We start from the raw sequence: 27,984 nt of genomic DNA, 5'->3' as shown, positions 1-27,984 counted from the left end.
ATGCAATGATGAGAAGTGGGTTCTGTCCATTGGATTTTATGAGTGAGTTATGTACTTGAGGACTTCAAAAAAAACTACCCCTAGGTGGATTGCCTGTGTCTAGTTTGGCTTACCAGATCTGATCCACACAGGCGGTTCTTTGAAGTGAATTCTGAGTTCTGTTGGGAAAGCATAGGAGGGAGATTGGTGCAGCGAGATGCAAATGGTACTGACGGTGAGGGCCGCTGGGCTCAGGAGGGGTGGGCAGCTGGTGCTCCCCCCATAGGGATAGTGTCAGGGAGAGTGGAAGGCAGCTTTAATCCCTTCACTGTAAAAGACCTCAGCTGCCTGACTCATGCAGTGTAGTCCTCCTTTGGGGATCTTGTTTGTGTGGGCCGCATGCTCCACAGTTCGAAGGAGGTTTTGGCTGCCTTACACTGCTGCAATTTCCTTTTGGGAGGGTTTTCCATTTCACCAGGGTATTTGCTGGCTTCTGGCAATACAGATCCTATAGCAGGGGTGCCAAACTGCAGCGTGCAGCTCTTTTATAGTTAGTGTGGCTCGCAGAGCCCCCTACGTCCCCACTCTATTCTCCATCTACCAGACTGAGGTTGGGGAAAGCTCAGGGCTTCTGCCCTGTGGCTGGGTGGTGGCGCTATGGGCTTCTGCTCTGCAGGGAGGGGGGGTCTCAGGGCTTCAGCCCCCCAGAAGGCACCTGCCAGGCCCCAGCTTGGGGCTTTAGCAGGAGCGGGGCTGAAGGCCCAAGCCCTGGCAGGTGAGTCCAGCTCTCAAACTTCTCAAGATTATCATATGCAGCTCGCAGGGTCAGTAAATTTGGCCATCCTGGCGCTATAATCATAGCTGGCAAGTCCCATGTTGCTTCTTTCGTGACCTTTCTGCAGATGTGAACATGTGACATAACTAAGTGGGCCTTTGCCTGGGGGAAGCTCCAACTCCATGGATTCTTCACTGCCCCTCTCTCCCTTCCAGGCTTGGCATTGCAGGGATGGAGAAGGGAAGGGGGAAGTGGAGCCCACCTGAGCTGCTGGGCTCTTTTCGCTCCCTCTTCCCCAGTCCTGTAAGAATGGTGCCTCTGTTGCTCAAAACTCCTCTGGGCTCCTGAGGGGAGGGGTGAGACTATTTCCTGCCTCCTGCAGCAGCCCTGATTGGCTGCTCTTCTCCAGAAGGCAGGGCAGTGGGGAAGGCAGCCAATCATAGGGGACTTCAGACCCCACCCTCCCAGGCAGGGCTGAAGTTCTCCCATGATGGCAAGCGCCTCTGGATTCATCTTGAGACTGGCTGCAGCGGTGGCCAAAATCGTGTTACTCCTGATGAACTCCTAGGAGTGGGCCACACTTTTATCAGTGATTTTACCATTGGTTCAGGAAGCTCTCATCTTTCTGTCAAAATAGAGCCCACGTGGCATGTATTAATACAGAGCTTGTCTAAGTGTCCATCTCCTCTCTCCCCCCCCCCCACCTGTGATTGTGTGGAGCATCTCCTATTCATCATCAGTTGGACTCATCTGCTCTCCCATTCACCATCATTCAGCCCTCATCTCCCCACCCATTCCTGATCACACAGCCCCCACTTCTCACTGATTTGTCATCATGCAGACCCACCTCCAACCCCTCATTCACAACTGTACAAGCCAGACTTCCTCTCTCATTTGCAGTTGCCTTGATCCAATCCTCTGATTCACAGCTGTGGAACACTCTTACGGAAATCACAGCAATTGCTTGCATGGAAAAATAATATTAGGAAAGTAGTACATGTATTTTTAATTTATTTTAATCTGATTTAGCAGGTGGAAACACTGAGGAGATTAGAACCATGAAAGAAGCCAGCTCACCACAGACCAAGTGCTCTGTGGTCCACAGTTTGGGATTTACTGCCTTAACATTTCTATGCCAGTCCTGTAGGGCCTGAGATGGGCCTCCCTTCTAGAATAGTCAGTGGAGTAAACCAAAACGTATACAAAATGCCGTGTGAAGAAAAACTGAAGGGAGAAAGATTTCAGATGGAGAACCACCAGGTTTTCAACTTTATGAATCCTTTCCTGGTCCCTCCTGTTCTACCTTGTGATTCAGAGCTGATTGTCCTTACATGTCCATCTCCCACTCATCCACTTCCTTAATTGTATTGCCCCCTCTTTGAGTGAAGACAGACAGACAGGCAACTCATCAGTAATGGCCTCTTAGAGGTAAGCAACCCCAACCCCGGTTGCGTCTCTGAGTGGCTCTTTTATGGGTCACTTTAGTTTTCAATGTTGCCAGCCTTAAGGTCTATGTCACCTTAAGAGCAGGCTGGCGTGGAGAAGCCATGATCTGAGGAATTTAGACAATGTAATTATCTTCCCCTCCATTTTATCCCTGACCCCCATCACACCGGCAGCCTCCACAGCCCTGGAGGAAGGAAACTGTATACTATCTTTCCTCCCTCATGGGTCTAGCATCAGATGAAGACTGTACTCAAGAGAAGGCCCTTGGAAACCTTCTGACTTAGAACAGAGGCTCCCTCCACAGTATATTCTCTATTATAAAGTCACTGTCTTTTCTTGGAAGGAGGCAGCTGCTTGCACTGTAAGCAAGACCACAGTTCTATATTAACTGTTTCACGGCACGTTTAATATTGCCCCAGTACCATTCACTATAAACAAACCACCATTGCGGATGACTTCCTGGCCATTCTTTCTCTCTTGTTAACATTATTTTCTGCTGTTACAACTGGAAAGGTTAATAATATTCCTTGTTTAGTGATTCCAATGCATTGCAGAGAATATGAACATCAGACACGAATATGCTGCTTAAATCCAGGGGCTGTGACGCTTTCCCCACATCGTTAGTACAGCAAGCCAGACCCATAGTTTCCCCTGTTGTTCCAGTCCTGTATCTACCCTTCCCAACTCCAACTAGGCATCTCAAACCTGACATACAGCACTCACTGCTGTCCCACTCCTGGGATCTTCCTGAAAAGCTGCCATCCTAACATGTGGCACCTCTTGCTCTTCCAGTCTTTGACCTTCTCATAGCTCTGCAAACGAATGTGAGTTCCTACTAGCACTCTCTGCTACCCTTAGTCTCTTCTAGGAAGAAACAACCAGTTGTGCAGACTGATAGAAAGGTCTTGTGATTACAGACCCCCAGATTGGACTGTAGCCTGATGCAATTACTGGCTCTACCACTGAGGCCTAGCCATGTTGGTTACGGGTGTGATTTCTGCCAACATAGCTGTGCTGGCAAAAGTCCTTCTGCTGGTGTAGCTTATTGTGCTTGGGAGACTGATATAAGCTATTCCAGCAAAAGGATTATTTTTTTTGCCATTGAAGACCCAGTCTACACTTAATATTTAAACCAACATAGCTATGTAACTCGGGTCTGAAAAATCCACAACCCTGAATGTCATAGATATGCCAACCTAACCCTCAGTGTAGACGCAGCTAGGTCAATGGAAGAATTTACTTGAAGTTTACTTGGTGCTGCATCAGTACAGAGGGTTGGGCTTGATGACCTCCTGAGGTCGCTTTTAGCCCTATATTTCCAAGAATTTATGATTCTATGAAGAATGCTTCCATCAACCTAGCTCCATCACTCAGGGAGGTGGTGTTCCTACAGCAACAGAAAAACCCCTTCCTTTGCTGTAGGCTGCATCTACCCTACAGCGTTACACTGGCACAGTTTTGCTGGTGTAACTGCATCTCCCTACAGGCTTTGGCCAGCACAGCTCTGTCAGTCAGAGATCACACCTTGTCACACCCCTGACCAACACAGCTAGGCCAGCAAGAAGTCTATCGTGTAGAGTTGGCTTCTGTCTCTCTGTACCTGTTCCCCATATGTAAAATGGGGAAAATAATACTTTGCTTTCTTGCAGGGTTTCTGTGAGAATAAAAAAATCCACCAGTGCCTGGGAGATGCTCAGTTACTATGGTGATGAGGGCCATGTAAGAACCTAGATAGAAACATTCACTAGGTACTACACTCAAAACAACTCCATTGTTTTACTTAGGGCCCTAAGCAAGGCTTGAACCAGATTTTACAATTCTCCTTAGTTAATGGGTTTTACTGAACAATGTCACTTCCTCTTGGCAATGACCCTGCCCTACTAGTGGAGGGGCATCCTGGCTCCATGGGAAAATGAAAGATCTTAAATCAGCCCCTTTATTTCCTTTCTCTTGCTCATTCATTTATACCAGAAACAAAGGAGGCAAAAAGGTCACTTTTTCTTTTTAATGCTGGTGTCAGTCTAGTGCTGGTAAAAGGAGCTAGACTATGTGATGACTGGGATTGGTGGGTTGGGCCCACCAGAATGAAAGGCCCACCCACTCAGATGAGGGAGGGACCGCAGAGCTCAGACAACGGATAACCCTAGATACTGATCACCTCTGAATCCAGGATAGGTACAGCATGGGCAATGGCAGAGAAAGGCTTCCCTCACGACCCGCCCCCGCCCCGCCCATGTGCCACACCCCTACCCTGGAAGGACTCTTTCTAGGAGCAAGTGGGGAGTTCAGTCTCCATGGCCTATTCACTTTTTAACCTCCAAACCGAGATGGCCAAAATGGTGGTCTGTTGGTGATGTGGACGCTGACCTGAGACCCTCCAAATTTAAATTGAGGCCTCTCTCAGTTTCTCTATTTGCATTATCTCTTGTGCCTTCTGTTCAGATATGTTTCATTACTCTTCCGCTTTCCCTTTTACACTTTCTCCCATCAAAGTGAGCAGTGGGAGTTTTGCTACTGACTTCCATGAGAGTGGGACAAGGCCCATCTCTACTCCTTAGATATTTTTTAGTGGTCCTTTTCTCAGGAGCTTCCCAGAATTGTATGGGGGACATGTTCTGACTGGGGCAATCATTTGCACACATTTGGCCCAGGCTGCAACTGCTGGAAGAGTGGGGAAACTTGACACACTCTTAATGCCGCCTGTCCCTCTCACATAAAGCATCTTTCTTTCCCTTATAATTTACTCCCCTCATTTACTGTGCTTCTGATTATTTTGCTGATTAAAGACCTCGGTTAAAAAAAATACAACCCAGGGAACAAGAACTATATGACTTTTCAGCAGTGAATGCAAGATCTGCCATTCCTCAGTGAGATCTAGAAGAGTGTGGGATAAAGGGGGGAACTCCTTCATAAACATGTCAGATGATCCAGGCTAAAAACTAGGAAATAGGCAGAAAAGGACTATAATTTAAATAAGCCAACAAATAGATAAATCTCCTGCCTGCCCAATTTTTTGGGGGGTGACTCAGTTCCTCATAACATGTCCTGCTCCAATTCCCCCAGCCATGAAAAGCTTCAATGCATTTTGAAAGCCTGGGCCTTTGTTTTTTTTTATGGCGTGAGGGGAAAATTATTTTCAAGGTGTGATCAAAGGGTATTTTTAGGATTGTTCAAGGACTCTTCCTGTAGAAATCCGAGTAACAACCCCCCTCCCACGCACATGCGCTGTACAAACGCTTGTGCTTTAAATTCTGTTCAGCTCAGTTGCTATTGCCTCCTCTTTCTTTGAATTCTACCCAGGCTGCCTGTGTCCTGCCCCTCCAGGGGAATGAGGCTTGCTCCGGATTGGACACAGTCACTTCTCCGCTCACGCTGCCAAACATTCTTCTTAAAGTTCAGTCCTGGTCACTTTCACTGCTGTTTCGTTGCCATTTACTGTCTCCCCCGCTTCCAGTTCCTCAAGGTTTGTTTCTTGAGGGTGGTGTTCTCTGTCCCGCTGACCTTCCTCACGGAGGGTGATCGGAGACTCATGGTTCCTCACTGTCCATTCCCCTCCACTCCTTAGGGATCTGGTTCTAGACTGGAGTCTAGAGAAGAATTCCATATATACGATCCAAGACTGTTTATCAACTCCAAGGCTTCATGCTAGTGCAACAAGGATTCCAGTGCTGGGGACAGGGCTTTAAAGTCCATCCCTTGCTTTCCAGTGTCAGAGAGAACACATTGCAAGACAGCCTGTGAGGCACAGGAATTGTAAGGTCCTAACTCTCCCTGGCATGGGAGAAGGTGTTTATCCAAAGAACTCGGCACATGAGGATTCGACACTGTGTGGCCCCAGTTTCCAAACATGGAGCCCAGTTCTCTGTTGAGGTTCTCAGATCAGCACCCAAGCACCCAGTTCCTTAGAGGAGTTATGTAAGTGCCTCCTTGAGCTCTGAAATGTAGAGTTAAGTGCTCTCACTTAGACATCAGCCCAAGTGTGTGTTATGGCCAAGAGTGTCTCAGACAGAGACAGCCCGGCCAAGTATTGCATCTTCAGAGGGACACCCCCTCATGCTGGATTTGCTTTCACACAGTTTTGAAAACATCCCTGTCTTATGCTGATGGATTTTCCCTGGTGCCTTTGCGAGATCTCCCTCCTCCATCAGCCTTGCAGAAGCTCAAATTTCATGTCCTCGCTGGGGGACCCAGAATGCACACTGAGCGTTCTGTCCACTGGACAGCCTGCATGCTGTTGCTTCAGCCCAGAGTTGGCACAGCAGGGCTTTTAGATTGTTTCTAATGAAGTCGTCTTCCAACAAGTGGTTGAAAACACAGGACCCAGGAGAGCTCTCGCAGGGAGCCAGGGATTGGTGGCCAGTGCATAAAGTCAAAGGTGAAATTCTGTATGGTCATGGGGCACCACATGAGCTCTGACCCTGGTTTTTACTGACTTTGGGGCAGTGGGGGTGTTGGTAGACATGGCCACAACCTGGGCACTCCTCCAAGGTTTCAACAAAGTGCTGAGCAGAGCTGGTGAGGTGGGAGGCTGCTGTTGACACATTTCGGGAATAAACTCTCCCCTGTACCCCTGCAGAATCAAACAAAAAATGGAGTAAGAAAGGTGTGGATGCAGACCAAATGCCTCAAGATTGCATCATACACACTGTAACAGGAGACTCGGTTCTGAGCGGGGTGTTCCCTCGGCTCAGTTCAACACTGTTCCATTTCATGGGATAGAAAAAGGGACAGTGGCTGTATTCTTTAAACATGCTATAGCCTGGGACAAGTCCAAGAGTTGGAGGGCATGACTGAAGCATGGTTGGGTACCCTTTATGCTACAAAGTGTGATAGCTGGGTCAAGGGGCAATTGCATTGTCAATGGGTTCTTTGACATCAAGCATAGATGGGTATTAGCCAGGGTTAAATCATAGTTCTCTAATGCAGCACTATCATTTTTTCCTGTCCACACAGGCAAGAAGCCGCTGCTGTATAACAAGGATCCCATGTAACACTGTACTTAAGGATGGTTATTTTATATAGCATGTGAAGTGTTGACTCTAATCAAGAAACAGGCCCAGAAGGGAGATGGATGATATCAAAATGTAACGGTAGATTAGAGAGAACACCTAGGCAGTTCTCACACACGTCTGCTGCAAAGAAAAAAAAAAAGGTTTGTGTTCTTTTTTGCTCCTTAAGATGCAAGAAGGGGGCCAAAAGGGTTTCGTAAAACAGAATAATGTTTTCCCCCTTCCTTTTTTTTTTTTTTAAATTAAAAGAATAGAAGGAAGACGTCCCTGTTTTTATTGGAGGACTTACTGAGGGGTCTCAGAAATGTGGCTTGTGAGCTTTCTTAAGCTCTTAATTCACAGGGCACTGGGAACTGCATGTTTAACAGCAAGTGTTTTTCTCTGAAGTGTGTTTGTAAATAGGTATTTAATAATAATCATATAATATACATCTCACTCGTATGCTGATTTTCATCACTAGATCTCAAAGCATTAACCAACACAATGTTTTTAAAAGCCTTTTAAGGAGGATGAATGATAACCACTTCTCCTCTCAACTAATTACATAGGGTGAGATTCGGTGTTTTGCCTGTTAGAGGTCCAATCCAGCCCTTCTAGCCTAAAAGAAGGAGGTGCCATGGTGGCATTAAGCCGTCTTTGTGTGTTCCTTATCAAGAGCTGCTCTGGGGCCCCTAACTTAGATAACCCTAGGAATCGCCCCATTTCTGACACACCCCTCCTACTCCCAGCCCACCCCAGCATACCCTCTGTGCCAAGGTTTGTAGGTGGTCCTCAAAGAACAGCCTTATAGCTGTCTTCTGCAGTGCCTGCACTGAGAGAATCCTTCACTGGCCAGATATGGGTTTTTTAAGGCCCCTTTATGTCATGCCTGCCTTTTTGCCTAGCATAAAGGGGTTGGAGTGGGAGCTAAGGGCCTCACTTGTGGTCCTTAATCCTATCAGTTCTTCAGTCCTCCATAGAGTACACAAGGGTGAACAAAATCAGAATTTCTAGTGCAGAAACCAGAAGAAACTTTTTAAACTTCCAGGCCTTTCTTTATCCTTCATAAATAAGGGAGACAAAGACATGGGGATAATTGTTTTGCCCTTTTTATGTCCTTTTAGCATGGATAATATGGTGTTCCTTGACAGATTAATACCACACTGCGCTCATTTGGTGAGACACCCTCAATGGTAGAGGGGCATATGATAAGGAGGAAGTAGATGGTATTCATGGTTGCACCTGCTGGAGGGAGGTCTACATGACTCGTATGTCACTTTGCACCATGCCTGTGGTATCCAAGAGAAGTGCACCCCTGCTGTAGCCTGTGCCAGGAAGCCTTGCAAATAGTCTGCCTGGGTCCTTATTCCCAGGATCTAAGCTATCACAGTGAAGGGGAGGGAGACTTCAGAGAGACACTGGACTCTGCTGGACAGATCTAACCCATACCAGGGACAAATCCCCACGCGAGAGACACCACATGTTTACTAAGAGACAGAAATATGCCTAGTACTATAGCTGCAGAAGCCTGAATCAAATCAGGGGGAAATATTTTACCTTTGTCTTCTCCACATCAGACTCTATAAACTTGAGTCTAGGTATGCTCTGAAACACAACAGGTCTGATATCAGGGACAGTGGCAAAGAACGCAGCTGGGGGATCTCAGATGTTCAGCACAGTCACCTCTGGTGGTGCTGGGTTAAAATTTTAAGTGGGGGCACTGCAACGTGGCCTGGCTCCCAATGCATTTCCCAATACAGTCTCCCTTGCCTGAGGCTGCTAGGCTTTTCAATGAAGTGTCTTCACATCAAATATCTGCTGCTTTGGAGATCCCTACTGGAATGGGTGGTACATACAGCCTGGAATATTGGAGTAGCTGCCCTTGAATGGATCATGAAAATGTTGAGTCAATTTCACTGCTGATGCAAGTGGGCACTGAAGTCAACAGAACTGCCCCCATTGGCACCAGCTGAGAATCTGGCCTACACGAGCTAGGTAGGACAGTCACAGAAAGGGACAAAACTCTTGCCAGTAGTGAAGCCACTGGTGGTGCATGAATATCTCAACCCTGTCTGGGTGGCAGATCGTTTCTTATAACAAATGATCTGCAGGAAACCATCCCTTAGATAGTATGTGGCACGGGCATGGCATTTGTTACAGAGGATGACTCAGTGCCTGGACAGGGGAAAAATGAGAGAGGGAGAGAGCAGCATACAGAAGAGAAAGAGTGTCCCTTTTGGTGCACAGTAGTGGGGAAAGGTATAACCAACATGACCTCCATCCATAATGGAGTATGCTGCACAACAGAACATGTAGCCAGAACAGTACCTATCAGTCTGTTTATGTAGGGGGGAGGGGGTTATATGGCTGCCCATGACCGTGAGATCTGAGTGTCTTCCATGACAAGTAAGTGACAAGCACCATCTCAGCTGATACACCAGCTACTGAACTAAGGATCCCTGCAACTAAACACAACAGTCCCTACAGCTTGAGCTAGAGCCAGGCTGAAGCAGCCCCAGTCCTCTGTGTCTTGGGCCCAAAGAGGGACATGTAACACACTGACCACCGATGGGTTACAGAAGCACAGCCCTGGTGTACGCTGTTGCTGTGCGCAGAAGCTGGGTTTTTACTCTACATTTCCCGGTTCAGCAATGATGGGAGTGATTGTGTGGACAGGGTTTGAGGCAGCACTGGCATTATCAGCACCGGTTTAAAGCAGGTCTAGATGACACAGTGATTAAGACACTGGCAGCTACTACCTTCTTGCCTACGCTAGAGCTGCCATTATGGTTACCACTAGTAGAGCTGAACTGGGGGGCGGGGAATTTTGACAAAGAAGCCCAGTGTAGACAAAAACTAGGGGACAAAGCTGCTGACACAGGGAGCACATGTACAGGGTCTCAAGTCACTCAGCATACTGCTCCTTGCAACAGGTGTGTGCCATGGCAGAAAGTGCTGTGTCAAATAAAGCAGCTTGACAGAGTGGGCTCTGCAGTGATCAGAGGGGAGAAAATCCTCTCCTGTAGGCTGCAGTGAGGTTATGTACCCCTCCTGTGATTGCTACTGTAGTCCCTGGGTTCTAGCAACCCTGCACAGTTGCTGTGTCACTCCCTGCATTGGCAGGACATTGGCCACTGGACCCTGCAATTGATGGAAATCTCACAAGATCAGCTGGATTTGAAGGTTTTTTTCTGCTGTAATGGTGGAAATCTTGCCGGATGAGTAATGTCATAAGATTTAGGTCACATCAGAATCAGAATCAGAACCAGAAAAAGCCTTCTGGCTTTGGTTTTGACATGGAATCAAAACCTCAGGGACAGATATCGATCCATGAATTCACACCCCAGGTCACCTGAAATCCAAAGTGTGTTGGGAAATTTGGTGTTTGTCACATTACTCCCTTCCAATAACAACCAGCAGTCACTGGAACTATGTTGAGCAGCAAGAGCAAGCCACTGAGGTCATTCAGTCATTGTCGGTCAACTATTCTCAACAGATCTAATAAGACAGGAGTTCTCAAACTGGGGGTCGGGACCCCTGAGGGGGTCACAAGGTTCTTACATGGAGGGTCGTGAGCTGTTAGCCTCCACCCTGAACCCTGCTTCGCCTCCAACATTCATAATGGTGTTAAATATATTTAAAAGTGATTTTAATTTATAAGGGGGGGGGTCGCACTCAGAGGCTTGCTGTGTGAAAGGGGTCACCAGTACAAAAATTTGAGAACAACTGTAATAAGAGAACAGTCTGGGGCGGGTGTGTTTGTGGACTAGGCTGAACATAGATGTTTACAGAGAGATATTAACAAAAACAGTACAAAGGTCAAAGGCACAGGGATACTCACAGCCTGGGGCTGTCTCTCCATTTACACCTCCATTCTTGGGTCTGAAAATCCATGTTTGCCTTCATTACCTAGCATTGGCCTCTCGGTCCTGGTATGCCAGACCAAAATCTACAGGGAAACACACACAGGGTTCACAGGTGCTTTGGATTCCATGGACAAATCAGGAACAGAAATCCCTGTGTGTTAGTTCCTGAACAGTTAGGGCTCTGAAATGTGTTAGGTGTCTGGGTGAAAGCGACATGAGTTAAAGCTGAGGTCAGAGTTTATTAGAGCTCTTACGCCCAACAAATTAATATGCACATAAATGAAACAAACAACAACAATGAAGAGCGTTCTGACACCAGATCAACCTTCCCCCCACAAGCCCTGGAATTGGGGAGGGAATCAGGATCTGAATTCTGCAGCTGGGACCCACTCTAATACGATAATTATAATGCATAATAACCATAATGCCTCTTTGGACTCGTATGGCTTTTCATCTGCAAAGAACTTCACAGACATTAACTGATTTGCCTAACTATTGTTTAGTGCTGATGTGCTTTGGTGCAAGGTCAGATGCAATGGAGGATGGAGAACCATGACAGGGGGAGCAGGGGGCTGAAATGCTGGGGTGAAGGGAAGGAGTATATTGGAGGTTTCATGTAGACCCCAGAAGGGAGAGCTGTGCTTTGAAATCCCTTGTCATGCTGACCTTTGTGCAGTTGGCTGCTTTGGGCTCCAGTCCATCCATAGTCACCAAATCCTTCAGCAAGCTGCTTTCTTGGTAGCCTCCTTTAACTCCCTCCAGCTTGAAAGTGGCTTGAGGCCTCTCCAAGATCAGTCTGATGCTGACTGCAAATCCAGCCATGTCAATAGCAAAGGGCCGGTTACGGTCAAAAACCACCTTCCAGCCCACCACTTTCCCCGCTGGGCTCACTATGGGAGACTCGTACCTCAGACCCCCAACGAAGGCCACTGGCCATACGGATACCCTCCTCGTATAGCGCATCTGTGTGCCAGAGAGAAGCAGTGTAGTGAAAGGTTCAATGCTGTCATTTCACCCCCACCTCCCTATGTGTACCATGCCCCTACTGCTCTATCCCCCTTTGACGCCTTTCCCCCAGCATCATCTGCGCAAACCACCCTTTTAACTCCTTGCATCCTTCTCCTTTTCATTCTTTGCCTTCTTTCTTCTCATTTCCAGCCTCCAGACTGCCCTAGTCTTTCCCTCATCCTTTCCTCTCCATTTCACCCTTATGATCACCCCCACTCCTCCTGCCCACCAAAGTACTTTGTTTACTTTGTACTTGTACCTTCTCCACACCATACTCTGATGCTCACATGCCCACCTTCCCATCCCCCAGCCCCTTCTTCACAATGCTAAATCAAAGCAACCCTGTTCTCATCACCCCACCTTCCCATCACCCCCACTCTCCCACTCACCCTCACTCCCATTCATCCCCTTCATCACCCCATCACTAAGAGGTAAATCTCTCCTTATTCATGACCACAGTAGCAATCTCACCTTCCTCTGTTTTATGGACACTGGGTGCCTACCACCTGTGCCTTCCTATGCAACCAAATGGTTCTTAGCAGGATACTCTGTCCACCAATACTATGGGCCAGGGAGGTGACATTGCAATGATCTGGAGATCTGAGGTCAGTTTTACCTCCCTCTCCTCCTCTTTCTTTCTTTCTTTCTTTCTTTCTTTCTTTCTTTCTTTCTTTCTTTCTTTCTCCTCTGCTCAACACCTAACTGTTCCACTCCAATCATCTGCCATATACTGTGCCCCAGAGACAGAGGGGGGAAGACAGAGTCCTACCCTCCTCCCAAAATGTTCAGATCCTATCTAACCTCTTATTGGCCTTTTGTTGATTGTTCCATAGGAACATGAACATTCCCAGTGCTGTTAAACCACCTAACCCTGACCAGGCCTTCAGGTTCCTACTAATCACACCGACTCCACCCTACCACTGACTCAAGCAGTCTCCACAGCCAGCCACCCTCTTATGACACTCCCTTGTCCTCATCCCCAGCAACCTGCTCTGTGCTCTCACCCATGCCATCCATGGCCACCTCCTAGAAGTGTGTGGGGCTCCCTAAGAGTGCCCACAGGGGATGCAGGAAAGGATGAACTAATGAAGGATGATGAGGCTTCTTGTCCTACTCAAGGGGACTAAAATAACTTCTGAGGTTTGGAAATGGAGTCTATAGGATAACTTAGGCATGTGTGTTTCAGGTGGTGCCCTACGCTTTGGTGAACCTTACTGGATGATCATCCCCTTGAGTTTGCAATAGACTGGGCAACTCAGAGCAATTGACTTCCCCATGAAATTTCTGATTTGGCTTCCTGCTTCTAGCTGGGCTGGAAATACTAAGAGGATAGCCCTTTCTCATTGCATGCTTGCTCTTCTTCTCCTAGCTGGGACCAAGAGTACAGCGGAATGAGGAAAGGGAAACAATGGTGGACTGGAAAGTTGACCAAACTTTTTCCAACCCCCATAAAGTGCTCAAGGGCAGGTTTGAGTTTTGAGTGAAGTTTTTGTTTGGGACTTGTTTAAACCAAATCAGTTCACCCTGACTCTCCACTGGTCTACAGCATTCACTCTACAACCCCTCCCAGAACAGACTTTGTAAGAGGAGCCTTTCACCATGGGCACAAAGGTTTAGCACCATATCCTAGAACCAGCATGGTCATGTGACTTAGCAGGGGCTAAAGAGGCATGGAATTGTCCATGCAGATCACAGAGCAGCTGTGGAGTTGCCCTGCATCTGCATCCCATGGCTGGAGCACTCCTTCCTCACTGGGAAAAAATGGCTGGTACATTTACATAGCTATCAGCTCTCTGGTCTCACCTGCCCTGCACCCAACCACCGTGCATGTGAAGGCAGAAGGAGACCCTGTGGAGTAGAGCTCCATGGCACACACTGATGTGGAGCCCTTGAGTGGGGCTACCAAATCCTCCTCCCCCCTTGGTGCAGGAGAACCATGCTAGTACCACTGGGTCAGGGTCCTTTGTAACTGCAGAACACAGGGCAGGATCTGGTCTTTATGAGCGACAGCTACATTTTGTTCTTCTCTTTTATGAAGTGCAATGGCTCCTACCTCCTCAAAGAGCTCCAGGCTGTAGGTATTATCATCATCAGCAAAGTACACCACCCCTTCTGGTGGCTGCGTGATGTTGAAGCTGTCTCTTAGCCAGTGCAGCCCCAGGTTCCTCTGCAGTGTCCCCCTTGGCTTGTGGGATGGGATCCAGGATCCGCTAATCTTCAGACTCTGTGGGGTCTCCACATTCAGGTGGGTGAAATTGAGCCCTGCCTTCTCCAGCAGGTTGGATACCAGGTTGGTCCTCCGGGGTGAGTCCTCCACCACCACCCAGTGCAGGTTCTGCACATGTAGGAAGGTGTTGGCTAGCCGGGTCAGCTCAGCCTTCTGCACTGGTCGGGTGTAGGTGGGCGTGATTACAAAGATTGTCGGGAGAGTGTCCGACCAGGGGGGAGGCCGGGAATACACATAGTTCTGGATGACTTTTTGAGCCATCCCCGAGGCTTGTTGCCAGCTGCATGATGGGAGCCCTTCTTCCCTCAACGGGGATGTGCTATTGAAGTGAGCTTTAGCTGTTGCATTTTCATCTGTCTCTTCTGAGACAAAAAGAAGAAGATGGAAGTTAGAAATTAAAGCACAGCCTGATCACTGCTCCATTAGGTGATATTTGATAACTACCTATGATCTGTCTGGGGTAAGGGCCCTGGCTCTACAACATTTTCATTCTGCAAACCACTTCATAAGAGAACGATCCTTTCATAGGCCCATTTCTCCCCTCCCCCTACTGCTTGGTTCTCAAGAGGTTTCACCCTGCAGATTACTTGTAGTCCATGGAGAATAGATTGAGAACCACACAGGTGGTTTTTCAAATGTGTGAATGGTAGGACCTGTGCTCCTCCTGACCTAGCCTGTTCAGAGCTGGAAGATGTGCCAAATGTCAGCAGAAAGGAAATTTTGCCTAGACTTCACTGGTGGCGCTGTCGGTACAAGGTAAGAGTAATCTCTTTACAGGCAATCGACAGCCAACAAACATGAGGCGTGTTAAATATGCCAGAACTGTGCTAAACTTACATTCCTAAAGCTGAAATAATTTGTATAGAGGATGGGTCATGAACCAAACTCTTGGGTCTGAACATCCCTGACATTCAGGGAAATGTGCTAGAAAGCAGAGTTTCTGCAACTTTATCATATTGTGCATCACTTCTTCAGATGAAGAGATTCCCAGCCATGCCTGCCCTCCCAACCTTTGAAACTACAGTAACTATATTGCTTGGTTACTTGAAAACCCTGTATCAGCTCTAGCGAAGAGACTACATGGAAATAAACAGCTTTAATGTGCTGAATGTGTCACCCTGTTTTGTAACTGTGCTCTTTGTTTCCCCACCCTGATTTAAAATTAATTAGGTCTTGGAAAGTGGAAACTCTACATGAGTCTTAGGCAGGGTGTATATATATATAAAAGGTTTTGGAAACATCTCCATTTTGCCTCTTTCCTGCTCAGATCTCTGGACTATGATGAACTTGTACTAATGGGAGCATCTAACCAAGGGACTGAGGACCTTCAAATGATTTGGAAGCAACCAGAGACTTAACAAGCCAGGAATTTATTCCATCATTGCTACAAGCCTGATCCAGGGTACACCAGTGGAGGAGGTCACTGCAGCAGATTGAAAAATGGAAAATCATTTTTGTGAATGATTTAAAAAATTCTCAGAGTAGCAGCCGTGTTAGTCTTTATTCGCAAAAAGAAAAGGAGTACCCGTGGCACCTTAGAGACTAACAAATTTATTTGAGCATAAGCTTTCGTGAGCTACAGAGCTGTAGCTCATGAAAGCTTATGCTCAAATAAATTTGTTAGTCTCTAAGGTGCCACAAGTACTCCTTTTCTTTTTTTAAAAAATTCTGAAGTCATTTCCTTCTGCAGTTTTCAAAAGGGAAAGATGACAAATGTTTGTGCCATACTCTTGGTGGACAATTGTGGTGGTATTTTGAGGTACAGAGGGTCACAATGTTTATTGGAAATTTTTCATTAAAATGCATTTTTTTGTTTTTCATTTTTCTCCCTATCTCCCCTTCGCACCCCCGACATTTTACCTCTGAAAAAGGAGCGGGGGAAAGGACAAAAGGGGGAGAAGGGAAAAAAAACCCTTTAAACAAAAAAACAACCCAAAAGTTCATTTTCCAAAAAATTTATTCAAATTTCCAAATTAGAAAAAAGGCCATTTTTTGTTAAAAAAATGTGGTGGTTGAAAAATTTGGATAGGATCTACAAGTCACTATAATCTACGCCCTCTCAGCATGGTGCTCTGTCCCCCTCTAGTGACGGCTAAGCCACCTAGCTATTAATGAGTCTGCCAGAGCATTGACTAACAGAGCAGGCTCTCTTCGCTGAAGCAGTAGAGGTTCATGCAGTAAGATCCAGAGGTCCCAAATTCAATCCCTGCTGCCGATGACCCGCCCAAGGATGCTGACATTACAAGTGGGGGTTACATAATGGTATTGGTTGATGGCTGACCTGTCACTGCTGTGACTGAATCAGCCCTGTGGCCTAGATGGAAAAGCTCTGTGGCCCACCCATGCATTGCAGAGTGGTGTGAGAACTGAAGCTCCACTGTTGTTGTTACCTCTTTGCTGAGTGGTAGCACGCTTTGGAGCTTTGCAGTGGGCCATCTTTTGGTTGGAAGAGGAAATTGGGGACACAGACGCCAGGTATTCCCTGTTAGTCTATCTTTATTCACAAAATGGACCTCAGTCCTGTTTACTTTGAACAGAGAGGGAAAAAACAACAGCAAGCTACACACAAGCAACTCCATTCGCAGAAACCAGCCAAGTCAACACTATGTCCCATTCCATAGGGGGGAGGGATAGCTCAGTGGTTTGAGCATTAGCTTGCTAAACCCAGGGTTGTGAGTTCAATCCCTGAGGGGGCCATTTGGGGCAAAAATTGGGGATTGGTCCTGCTTTGAGCAGGGGGTTGGACTAGATGATCTCCTGAGGTCCCTTCCAACCCTGATATTCTATGATTCTATGATAACCAGAAAGCAGCTCTCTCTCTTGCCCATAGCTCTACCCTCAGCCTGCAGGCTGATCCTGAGTCCTGCCTGTTCCCTGTATTTTACCTGGCATGCCCTTTAGCTTAAAGTTACATGACAAGACTGTATGACGTCCATTATTCTCAATACTAAGCATGGGCTAGCTCAGGTGGGCCTGGGTGTTAACTCTCACAGATTTGTTTCCTAAATTATTCCGCCAGTTCAACACCATTGTGGTAGCAAAGAAGGGGATTAATGGCACAGTCAGGACCCCAGGTGCGTGTTTAAAGCCCCATGCCATCTAACTTTGCTCTGAGTAGGGCTACAGTATAAAATGACAAAACATCAGCAGCTTCTGTACACAAGAGCTGCACCGCAGCAATGCCACGGTGGGAGGGTTTATGGAAAAATCCCACTGTAGACTAGTTGCTCTGCTGCACAAAAGAATTCGTCAAGCAGACTGGCTCAGATCCTCAAAGGTATTTAGGAACCTAGAGCCTACTGAAATCAATGGGACTTACGTGCCTAAAAACCTTGGAGGATCTGGGCCATTCAGCCATAGTGTCTAGAGTGGGCTTCTCTCTGAGGCTTCCTCCAAACAACGGAGAGTGTTCTTAAGGACTGCCTGGCTGATTGCAGAAGCCAAGCCCTGAGGGGTCCTTTGGGAAAGTTTCTCTTTGTTTCACCCTTTCAGTGAAGCATTTCCTATCAAGCGCTCACATCAATAATTCCTTGCATGCATTTCACGAACACCCTGGCCGTGACACAGTTATGATCAAACTGTAACTGTGTGAAGAGTCGCTTGCACTTACTTCTCAGCAGGATGAGGTAGCGGGTGGCTGGGTACTGATGCCACAAGGTTAGAAGAAGAGCCCATGGCAAGACGATCAGGAGTGTGGTCAGAAGGTTACGTCTCCTTAGCATGCTGCAAAGAGCTTCCAACGCCCAGGCATCTCCCTACCTTTCAGAACAGAGTATGGGTAAGCCACCTGGTGTTTGTACAGAGAGTGACAGACGCCAGCAAAGGCTAGCTCAGTGCTATCAGATACGCAGCTAGCAGACTAGGTCCAGCTCACCTAGGGGTGGATCCTGACCGGTGCTGAGCACTCTGGCCTCGATCCAGCAAAGCATTTAAGCCCCTGTTTAAATGTAAGCACATGACTAGTTCCATCACTCTCCAGAACTGAGCCATTAAGGTATTTATCTGCCTGCCACAACTCGTTCAGATATTACAGAGTGCAAGCTTCCATGTAATTTTTTTTAAAGAACAGATTTCTATCCTTGATGGTTGTGAAGAATACCTCCCAAATGTGAATTTAGGGTACCCAATGCACAGTTTTTTGCCTTCCTGAATCTGCAGGCAATCTGAAACAACAGCCAAAAGAGAGCTGTTAGTGAACCCATTCAACCCCAGGGGGGTAACTTCTAAGCCCTGTAGTGACACTTCAGCTAGTTGAAAATGTGACTCTTGAGGTACCAAATTTGTAGTATTCCTGCAGTTGTGTACAAGAGCTGAATAACTGCAGAGCAAATGGACAACGGATAGATGCAGCAATGGGCTGAAAGATGCCTCCTATTCTTTATTCTAATTTAATTTTAATTCAACTCCCTTATACGTATTAATTCTGATACAGTCTTTACTGTCACATCCTGTTTTTTGCACAGGTCCCCTGCCTCATTCATCGCACAGCAAAGATGGTGTTCACCACTTGGGTAGTTAATCAATGTTTCTTTTTATCCCCCTCAATCATTGTCTGTCCCCTGCATTATATATGACACATCATCCAAACCATGCATTACATATGGAATTATTAATCTCCTCATGGGTTTTTCTATGGCTCTCATCACCACAGAATCTGAGTGCTTCACAGGTATTAATGAATTTACCTTTAAAACTTCCCTGTGAAAGGAGGAGAACTGAGGCCCAGAGTCATTAAAGCCCACATTTTCAGGACAGGCCACTAATTTGGGGTGCTTCATTCATTGGGTGTCCAACTTGAGACATCTTGGGCCTGAATTTTCACAGTTGCTGAGCACCTACCAAAGGTGCTGGAACTAGGGGTGTGGGGGATGCTGTTGCACCCCCTGACTGGAAGTGGTTTCCATTATATACAGGGTTTATAATTTGGTTCGATGGCTCTCAGCACCCCCACTGTACAAATTGTTCCAGTATCCCTGGCAGCTACAGCTCCTGTTGACTTCAATATGGGTTGCGAGTGATCCACAGTTCTGAAAATCAGGTCCTAGGGTTCTCAGGTTGGGCAGTCACTCAACAAAGTATCCAAAATTAGTGGCCACTTCTGAAAACATTGATGGAAGTGACTTGCTCGCCATCACACAGAAAGTCCACGGCAGAAACAAGGACACAATTCAGATGCCAGTTTTGGGTCATAACCAAAGACCATCCTTTTTCTTCCAGAAGTCCCCTGCCTCATTCACCATGCAACTTCCAGCATCTCCTTTCAGCTCTATGGATGCAGAAGCTCCCAGTCCCATTATTAAATAAGCTGCCTGTGCTATGCCACAGGCAGCAAAAGCCAAGCATAGTAACGGAGATTTAATCCTTTTGCAGCACAGCAATCCATGCACGCACACTGAGTTGTACAGCAGTCACACTGCCTGTTGTCAGCTGAGGACTCATCACTGTCACTGTAAGCAGAGTGCCTCTGTGTGCCAGCCTTTGTTCCCTTTTCCCTCCTGGGGCTGGTTCCTCGGGGATTCTTCTTGGGTGCTGAGCGCATGTAGTGAGCCCTTCCCAGTGGACCTCTTCCCTCATGCCTATCTACCAGCCAGTGGCTGAACCAGCGCTCCCCCTGGCGGCCTAAGGGAATAAAATTTTCATTAGCCACAAAGACTGAGGTTTCCCCTGTGCAATAAAAGCAGCGACTGTGACCACGCTTCCTGAAAACCATAGAGCTGCTGCTATCAGCATGGCCCCTAAACTCCCAGTGCTCCCAGCCCCCCCCCTTTCTGCTCTTCCAGGTAAAGAGCCTGTGGAGGGGCAGTGCCCTGATACCAGTATGCTGGAAGAGAGCGAGTTTAGCACATTAGCTGAGTGACCCGAGTACGAGTCCCTTCTCCACTGCAGTTTTCTTGTGTGACCCTGGACAAGTCACTCAGTCTCACTGTGCCTCAGTTCCCCATGTCTGAAATGGGAATAATGGCTCTGCCCTAGCTCACATGGGTGGTGTCAGGATAAATATATTACAGCTGCGAGGCACTGTGATACTACAGTAATGGGGTCCATATAAGCACCAGAGATAGCTAGCCAGGGGCATGACAGTAAGTGTTGTAGGTTTGAGTCCTCCTGGGACCAAGTCTTTAACCTTTTCATTACTTTTAAATTATTGTTGTTGTTGTTGTTGTTATTAATAAATAATAACAATAAATAACTCCCACACAGAGGTGAGATGGGAGTTGTTTCCCTTCCTCATGTAAGCAGAGTCATAATAATCTCTACCCTGTGTGATGGGGCAAGGCCAGATGGCTATAGAAAAGTAGTCTTATTGGGATCCGGGAAGTGGGCGGGCGAAGCCCGTCCACCGCTAAAGGATCCCCCCCAGCCTAAAAGGGGGATCCACAGGACCTAGATACCCAAAAAATTCCGGGAGACAATTAATAAAGTAAGAGGGACAGGAGTGCGGTCAAAGGGTCAAACGAAGGGAACCGGAGGGGGACACTGAGCAGAGAACCCCGGACAGCGCCCACTGCTCCTCAAAGGCGTCAAGGGAGTCAGAGAACGCCGCAATAGAAAAGTAGTCTTATTGGGATCCGGGAAGTGGGCGGGCGAAGCCTGTCCACCGCTAAAGGATCCCCCCCAGCCTAAAAGGGGGATCCACAGGACCTAGATGCCCAAAAAATTCCGGGGGACAACTAATAAAATAACAGGGACAGGAGTGCGGTCAAAGTGTCAAACGAAGGGAACCGGACGGGGACACTGAGCAGAGAACCCCGGACAGCGCCCACTGCTCCTCAAAGGCCTCAAGGGAGTCAGAGGACGCCGCCCAGAGGAACTCTGCCCGGATACGTGAACGGACCGAGGATCGGAAATAGGCCCCACAGTCACAGGAGACTCCATCGGCCAACCTCCTCACTCTGGTTTTGTAGATGGCCATTTTAGCTAGGGCCAGGAGGAGGTTGACCAAGAGATCCCGTGACTTTGTGGGGCCACGGATAGGGAGTGCATAAATGAGAAGGTGAGGGGAGAAGTGCAACCAAAAACGTAATAAAATATTGGTGAGGAGCCGGAATAGGGGCTGCAGCCTGGCACACTCCAGGTATATGTGTGCCAGGGTATCCCTGACACCGCAAAAGGGGCAGGTGTCTGGGATTGAAGTGAACCGCGCCAAGTACACGCCCGTGCTCACGGCTGCGTGAAGGAGCCGCCAACTGACATCCCTGGCGGGCCTTGGGACTAAGGTGGAATATAGGCTGGCCCACCAGGGCTCCTCACCCTCCAAAGGTGGCAGGAGGTCCCGCCATTTTGTATGGGGGCGGGACACGAGGGTGCGGGCGTGAAGGGTGTGGAGCACGAGCGTGTAGAGATGTTTTCTTGGCGCGGTTTGAAAGCAGACCGGCTGCATCTCGTGCAGCCGGCTTCTAGTGAAGGGGTGAAGGGGTCGGTTGGGTCCACGGGGCAGGGGTCCAATTAAAAGGTCCGGCGGGCCTGGGGTAGCGGGTGGGCGGGGCGTGCCCTCGTGCAGGACCCGGTCGAGATAACCCCGAGCAGCGGGTGGCAAAGCGGCCTTCACCTCCTGAAGTATGCGCCGGGGAGTACAAGGTCTGGAAAGCCCCATGCGCTGAGTGAAGGTTAGGGGATCCAGCCAGTCTCCTCGGTCATAGTCCAGGAGGTCTCCGACTCTTGTGACCTCTGCCAGGACCAACCTCTGGAGCACTGAGCGGGACTCCACCACCTGCACACGGAGCTGGGAGTTGTGCAGCAGGGGCTCCGCAAGGAGATCTGCCCCCTCGGTGGCCGCCACGGACCTGGTCGTTGTAAAGAGTTTCCAGGTCCGGAGGAGGTCCTGGTAGAAGACCGGCAGCCCAGAGAGGTCTCGCGGAAGACCTCTCGGATGGAGATAAAGGAGCTGCGGTCGTATCGGAGCCCTCGGAAGCGGTGCAGGAAGGTGTGCGCCAGTATGCTCCACGCTGGACTACCTGCACCATAAAGGAGCCTCTGCAGGGTCTGGAGGCGGAAGACATGGACCTGAGTGAGCACAGACATTTTAGGCCCTGCCCTCCCTCCTCCAGAGGTAGATGGAGAACCCCCGCAGGGACCCAGTGCAGTCCTGACCAAAAGAACTCCAGAATCGATGTCCGGAGGTTGGCCAGGAAAGCCGGGGCCGGGACCAGGGTGTTGAGCCGGTACCAGAGCATGGACAGGACTAGTTGATTAAGCACCAGCGCTCTCCCTCGAAGGGAGAGGCACCGGAGTAGTCCTGTCCATTTCCGGAGCCACTCTATCACCCCGCCCTCTAAATTCTGCCAGTTCTCCGGCGGAGAGGGATGCGTGGCAGTAAGGTAAACACCCAGATAGAGCAGCGGACCCGTGCTCCACCGGATGGCCTGAAGCGCGGGTGGGAGGGAGCTCGCCTGCCGCCAGTCCCCTACCACCAAGCCAGAGCTCTTGACCCAGTTGACCCGCGCGGAGGAGGCTGCCGAGTAGATGGCCTGGCAAGCCTCCACCTGTGCCAAGTCACCCGGGTCCTGGACCACGAGGAGCACGTCATCAGCGTACGCCGACAGGACCAGCCGCAGCTCCGGCTCCCGCAGCACCAACCCTGTCAACCTCCTTCGGAGGAGACAGAGGAAGGGCTCGATCGCAGAGCGTACAGCTGGCCCGAGAGGGGGCACCCCTGCCGTACTCCTCGCCCAAAGCTGACCGGTTCGGTCAGGGTCCAGTTGAGCCTGACCAAACACTCTGCGGAGGCGTACAGCACCCGGAGAAAACTCACAAACCTGGGTCCGAAGCCAAACGCTTGCAGAGTGCTCAGGAGATACCCGTGATCCACCCTGTCAAACGCCTTCTCCTGATCTAAGGACAGGAGGGCGAATGACAGACCATCCCTACACCCAAGTTCCAATAGGTCCTGGACCAGATAAAGGTTGTCGAAGATGCTGCGGCCCGGCTCGGTGTAGGTCTGGTCTGGGTGGACCACGTCCGCCAGCACGGACCCTAGCCGCAGCGAGATGGCTTTTGTCACGACTTTGTAGTCCATGCTGAGGAGCGAGACGGGACGACAATTTCGTAAATCGCGGAGGTCCCCCTTCTTCGGCAATAAGGCCAGCACGGCTTGCCTGCACGAAAGAGGGAGGACCCCGCTCTGCAAAGACTCGGCCCAGACGGTGACTAGGTCTGGGCCCAGGACGTCCCAGAACACGCGGTAGAACTCCACGGTCAGCCCGTCCATGCCCGGAGATTTATTGGTGGGCATGCGAGGGAGGGCTTCTGAGAACTTGGCCAGAGTGAGAGGCAGCTCTAGCCAGTCTCGGTCGCCTGCGCTGACCGTCGGGAGCTCCTCCCAGAGCTCTCTGCAAACGTTAGGATCAGTTGCATCCGGGGAGAAAAGGCTTGCGTAGAAGGCTCTCGCCCTCCCGCACATCTCCAACGGATCCGTGAGGGGGGTGCCATCTTCTGCCAGTAGGCAGATGACATGTTTTTTAGCCCCCCTTTTTTTCTCCAGGGCGTAGAAGAAGCGGGAGCCGCAATCCATCTCCCGAAGGAGACGGATGGGAGATCGAACAAAGGCACCCCGGGCCCGATGGTCCTCGAGGGTCCGGAGCTCCTCCCGCTTCTCCTGGCATGCTCCGCAGAGGGGCGGATCCTCGGGGCTGGCGGCCAGACGCCTCTCCAGCTCTAAGACCTCCCGTTCCAACTGCTCTATCGCCGCATCCCTCCGTCGGCTGGCGCCCCGGGTGTAGTCACGGCAGAAGAGCCGTGCGCGCACCTTCCCTAGGTCCCACCACCGCCGCGCCAAGGGAAAGGCACGCCGCTGCCCTCGCCAGGCCAGCCAGAACTCCCGGAAGGACGCCACGAAGCCCGCATCCTCCAGCAAGCTGTTGTTAAAATGCCAATAGGCCGGTCCCGGCCTCTCCGCGCAGAGGGAGTCTGTCACGGTGGCTATATGATGGTCAGAAAAAGGGGCTGGCCGGATGCTGGAGGACTGGGCTCGTGAAAGATGAAAGCGTGATAAATAAATGCGGTCCAACCGGGAGTGGCGTGACCGGTGGGCCTCTACCTGGACAAAGGTGAACGTGGAAGTGTCATCCGGGTGGTGGTCGCGCCAGACGTCCACCAGGGAGTGGTGTTCGACTATCTCCTGGAGGACGGCGATAGTGGCCGGGCTCTGCTCGGTCCCCGAGCGGTCCCTCTCCTCAAGGGTGATGTTAAAGTCCCCTCTCAGGACCAGGCACTCCTGAGGATCCAAGGTGCCGAGGAAGGCAGACGCCTGCTGATAGAATTGCAGCCGCTCCGGGCTCGCTGCTGGGGCATAGATGTTGACGAGGTTGACTACCAGCCCCTCCATGCGGACCTGGAGGTGTAGCAGGCGACCCGGCACAGCCTGGGTGACCCCCAGCACCTCGGGCCGTAGGTCGGGGGAGAACAGGTTCGCCACTCCAGCCATACGAACTGTGAGGTGGCTAAAGTAGACCCTGTCCCCCCAATCCAGTCGCCAGCTGTCTTCGGCGGTCGGATCCGTATGGGTCTCCTGCAGGAAAACCACAGAGTACCTCCCCTCCCGAAGGAAGGAGAGCACCTGGGACCTGCGGAGACCCATCCTACAGCCACGGGTGTTCAATGTTGCGATGGTAAAGGGTGCCATGAGGAGGGCTCGGGGGGATCCTCGCCGGCAGGGATGCTCGCGGCTCCCAGCGGGCCACGCAGCAGTCCGTGACCCACCCCGTAGGTGAGTAAGGAGTCACGGAAGAGGCGGACCCGCTGATAGGCCACGGCGCCCTGCCTCCTTTTACCCTCCCCCATGAGGGCCCTTGCAGCCCGGAGGATTTGATTGAAGTCCCCCCATCGCTGGAGGGCAAGCTGGACTTTGTTGCGGGAGCCACGGACGTCTTCTAGAAACTCCCGCAACTCCTCTCGCAGCGCATGGGGGGCTGGGGTTACGGTCTGGTTACTCCCCGACGGGGCCCTTGGTACAGCCCCGTGGCCCACCGAGACGGGCAGACAGGGTGCGGACCCCCGACGGGGCTCCTGATGGGGAAAGCTGCATAACATACTTCACGCAGCAGTTCCTGGCTGTAAGCTCTACGGAGAGAGAGTAGAGCCACCACCAAACGGAGAGAGAACTACCTCCAGTTATGTGTTTGCATAGCTCTTGTTGTGATGCAGAGAGGGACCTATGGATACTGCTGTAATACAGATTGTATTATTATTAATGTTGTCTCTAAGTTTCTCTCTTCCTTATTCTTTTCCTTTCTGACTATCCCTCTCTCCCCCTCTTTTTCTAGTGCCTGCTGCAGTCCCTGTTTGTATTACGCACCCCTAACAATATTAGATGGCTGATGGATGATTTCAATATGCAGCTTGTAACCTTCTTGAGCTGTTTTCAAATTACACATCTCTCTGCTTAATTTCATGCATCAATCTTCTGTTTTGTGTGTGTGCGCAACCCTCCCCACTCCCCCCCCTCCCGGAGCTAGGTTTAACTGTTTCTTGCATTGTATGACTGGAGCAGTAAGAAGCATCTGGCTGTAGCTCAGAGCATCTGGTGTGATCGCCTACTTTTGACCATCACCAATCTGTTTAACTCCCAGAAAACTTTTTGCTATTGAAGTGCAATATTAACAGTGGGCAACTCGGATTTTGGGAGCGGCCTAAGGCATTCCAAGCTGGACGGTAACCTTGGTTACATCTACACTGCGCACCACTTGCAGCAGGGCGTACACTATGCATAGCTACATGCTGCAGTGAAAAGCTACATCACGTGTAGCTACGCACGTTCGTGAAAGGCTCTGGTACGGGGAGGCAGCAGAAAAGGCTCCAGCAGTGGGAAGCTGTTGGGACATTTCCCAGCTGCCTCCTTACTGCCAGAGTCTCCCCACTACTGAACCCTTTTCCTGAGGCGGGGAAAGACTCCAGCAGCGGGGAAGGAAGCTGTGGCCACTACACCGCTAAAAACAGCAGTGTAGATGGGGGAGGCACTGCGTGGGTGAGTAGAGAGCCTGCAGCGTACATGGCCAGGTCCATACCCACAGGCATGTCTTAACACTACTTGCCTGAGCTGGGCCTCGCTGTCTACATTGCTGTTTATACCTGTGCTGGGGGGCTTGCAGCGTCTGTACTCTCCATACTGCCAAAACGAGTGTGCAGCCTAGTTAGCCTCATTGCTTCCTGAGATGATGTACAGTGGTAGGCATCTCAGCGGAGGTTGGGATAGTCCTCAGGAGAACTGGATTGGGTGGAAGCCCTGGGGGACTCAGATGGTTAAGGCTAGGGAGAGCCAGGCTAGGGAAGTGAGATGTGGGAGGGCTGTGTTCGGGAGAGGCCACAGCGGCCTGGGATTCTGAGGCAGCTGCCTATGTTCAGGAGCAGTGTTAGGAGACCCAGGCCTGGGAGAGCCTTGTTGTTAAACTCCCTAATCCTCCTCCTTTCTAACGACCCTAAACTCACAATAATCAGTGCAGGGCAGAGGCTGGGTTGGCAGGCTGGAAAAAGAGACTGTGGAGACAGCACAACCAAGGAAAAGTGGGATCATACTAATGAATAAAAATACAGAGCCCCGTCCTAGCACTTCAGCTCCACAGCCCTCCATTCGACAGAGCGGGACTGCAGTGCAGGGTTCTGCGTTCACCAGCATCTGGAGGGTGACACTCTTCAGTTCACGTGGGTCACCTGCTTTGTCTGTGAAACACTCTTATCACTGGTGTTGGAGCAGGATCCATTCTCCGTCCCTCTCCCAGGAGGAGCAAGGGGCTGGGGAAGACATGAAGAAGAGAGAAGTCCATGGGGAATAAGAATGAAGGGAAAACAGAAAATAGTGGAGACAAACTGGGACAGAGAAGGGACTGGCGCAAAGGAGAGAACCACATCAGAAAGGAAATAATGACTTGAAAAGAGCCTGAGCAAATACATGGGCTTTGCAGTCTGCCCTGGAGATCAGTAAATTTAGGCCTGGGTGCTCAGCGCTCCCCTCCCCCACTTAAGTCAGTGGAAACGTTTCTGGGAAGGATACATACCACTGGCAGAAGGAGGGTAGTATAGACATGAAAAACCGCAGCAATTAATGGGGTGGCTGTTCTTGACCTAACATAGGTTGATTTAATTGTCATGTAGACCATCACCCTGAAAGGGGAGTGGGTTTCAGGGACAATGGCCATTTACCAGTAATATCCAGGCACCTGATGTATAAATCTAGGGTCTGTTAATGCAAATGCCCCCAATCAATCTCAGCTGATTGAGCCAAAATTTTCAAAAATTCCCAGTAATTTTGGGTGCCTTCATTTCTGGCTGCATATTTGTATGATGTGTGTGTCTGCATGTGAGTACTTGAGCAGAGCTGTTGGCAGGGCAGCATGGGGGTTGGACAGGTTCACGTTTTGCGTGCACAGGAACTTTCTGCAGTATTGTGTTAGCCTGCGCTCCGCAGCTTGTCTCTCTCCACTGACCCTGGAGCACCTTGAGGACGTCCATGCAGATTTCATGAATTCTGCAACTGCCAGTGTTGGGGATGCAATGCTGAAGGCAGAGCAGTGAGCCTTCATTATTGATGAGGCCAACCTCCCTTCAAACAAGGAATGCATAATTCATGGCAACTCTTGTATTTGTGGTGCTTAGCAATAGCTCTGTCTCTGCTTACTTAAATCGACAGGAAGTTTGTCCCCTCTAACCCATTCTTTTGCATCTCATCCCCCAGAGTCAGCAGCCAAAGTGTCAACATGTGCG

General features: G+C 49.7%; 1 protein-coding gene across 1 annotated transcript in view; it reads right to left on the bottom strand.

Annotated features, from left to right (window-relative positions):
• Nucleotides 1-1,753: 1,753 nt before the first annotated feature.
• The window catches only part of LOC119850126 (galactosylgalactosylxylosylprotein 3-beta-glucuronosyltransferase 1-like), a 46,314-nt gene continuing 20,083 nt past the window's right edge, over nucleotides 1,754-27,984 (bottom strand). Inside the window, exons 2-6 of the mRNA XM_043512273.1 lie at nucleotides 17,900-18,048; nucleotides 14,116-14,651; nucleotides 11,721-12,017; nucleotides 11,030-11,137; nucleotides 1,754-6,770 (exon numbers count right to left, since the gene is read on the bottom strand). Of these exons, the coding sequence (XP_043368208.1) occupies nucleotides 11,051-11,137; nucleotides 11,721-12,017; nucleotides 14,116-14,651; nucleotides 17,900-18,011 (1,032 nt within the window). The 5' untranslated portion in view covers nucleotides 18,012-18,048 and the 3' untranslated portion in view covers nucleotides 1,754-6,770; nucleotides 11,030-11,050. The remainder of the gene's footprint in view (nucleotides 6,771-11,029; nucleotides 11,138-11,720; nucleotides 12,018-14,115; nucleotides 14,652-17,899; nucleotides 18,049-27,984) is intronic.

The sequence above is a fragment of the Dermochelys coriacea genome, chromosome 1 (genome assembly GCF_009764565.3).
Source record: "Dermochelys coriacea isolate rDerCor1 chromosome 1, rDerCor1.pri.v4, whole genome shotgun sequence".
In the NCBI taxonomy this organism is placed as follows: Eukaryota; Metazoa; Chordata; order Testudines; family Dermochelyidae; genus Dermochelys; species Dermochelys coriacea.
The sequence above is the reverse complement of the archived record's forward strand: the minus strand, read 5'-3'. Positions and strand labels throughout refer to the sequence as shown.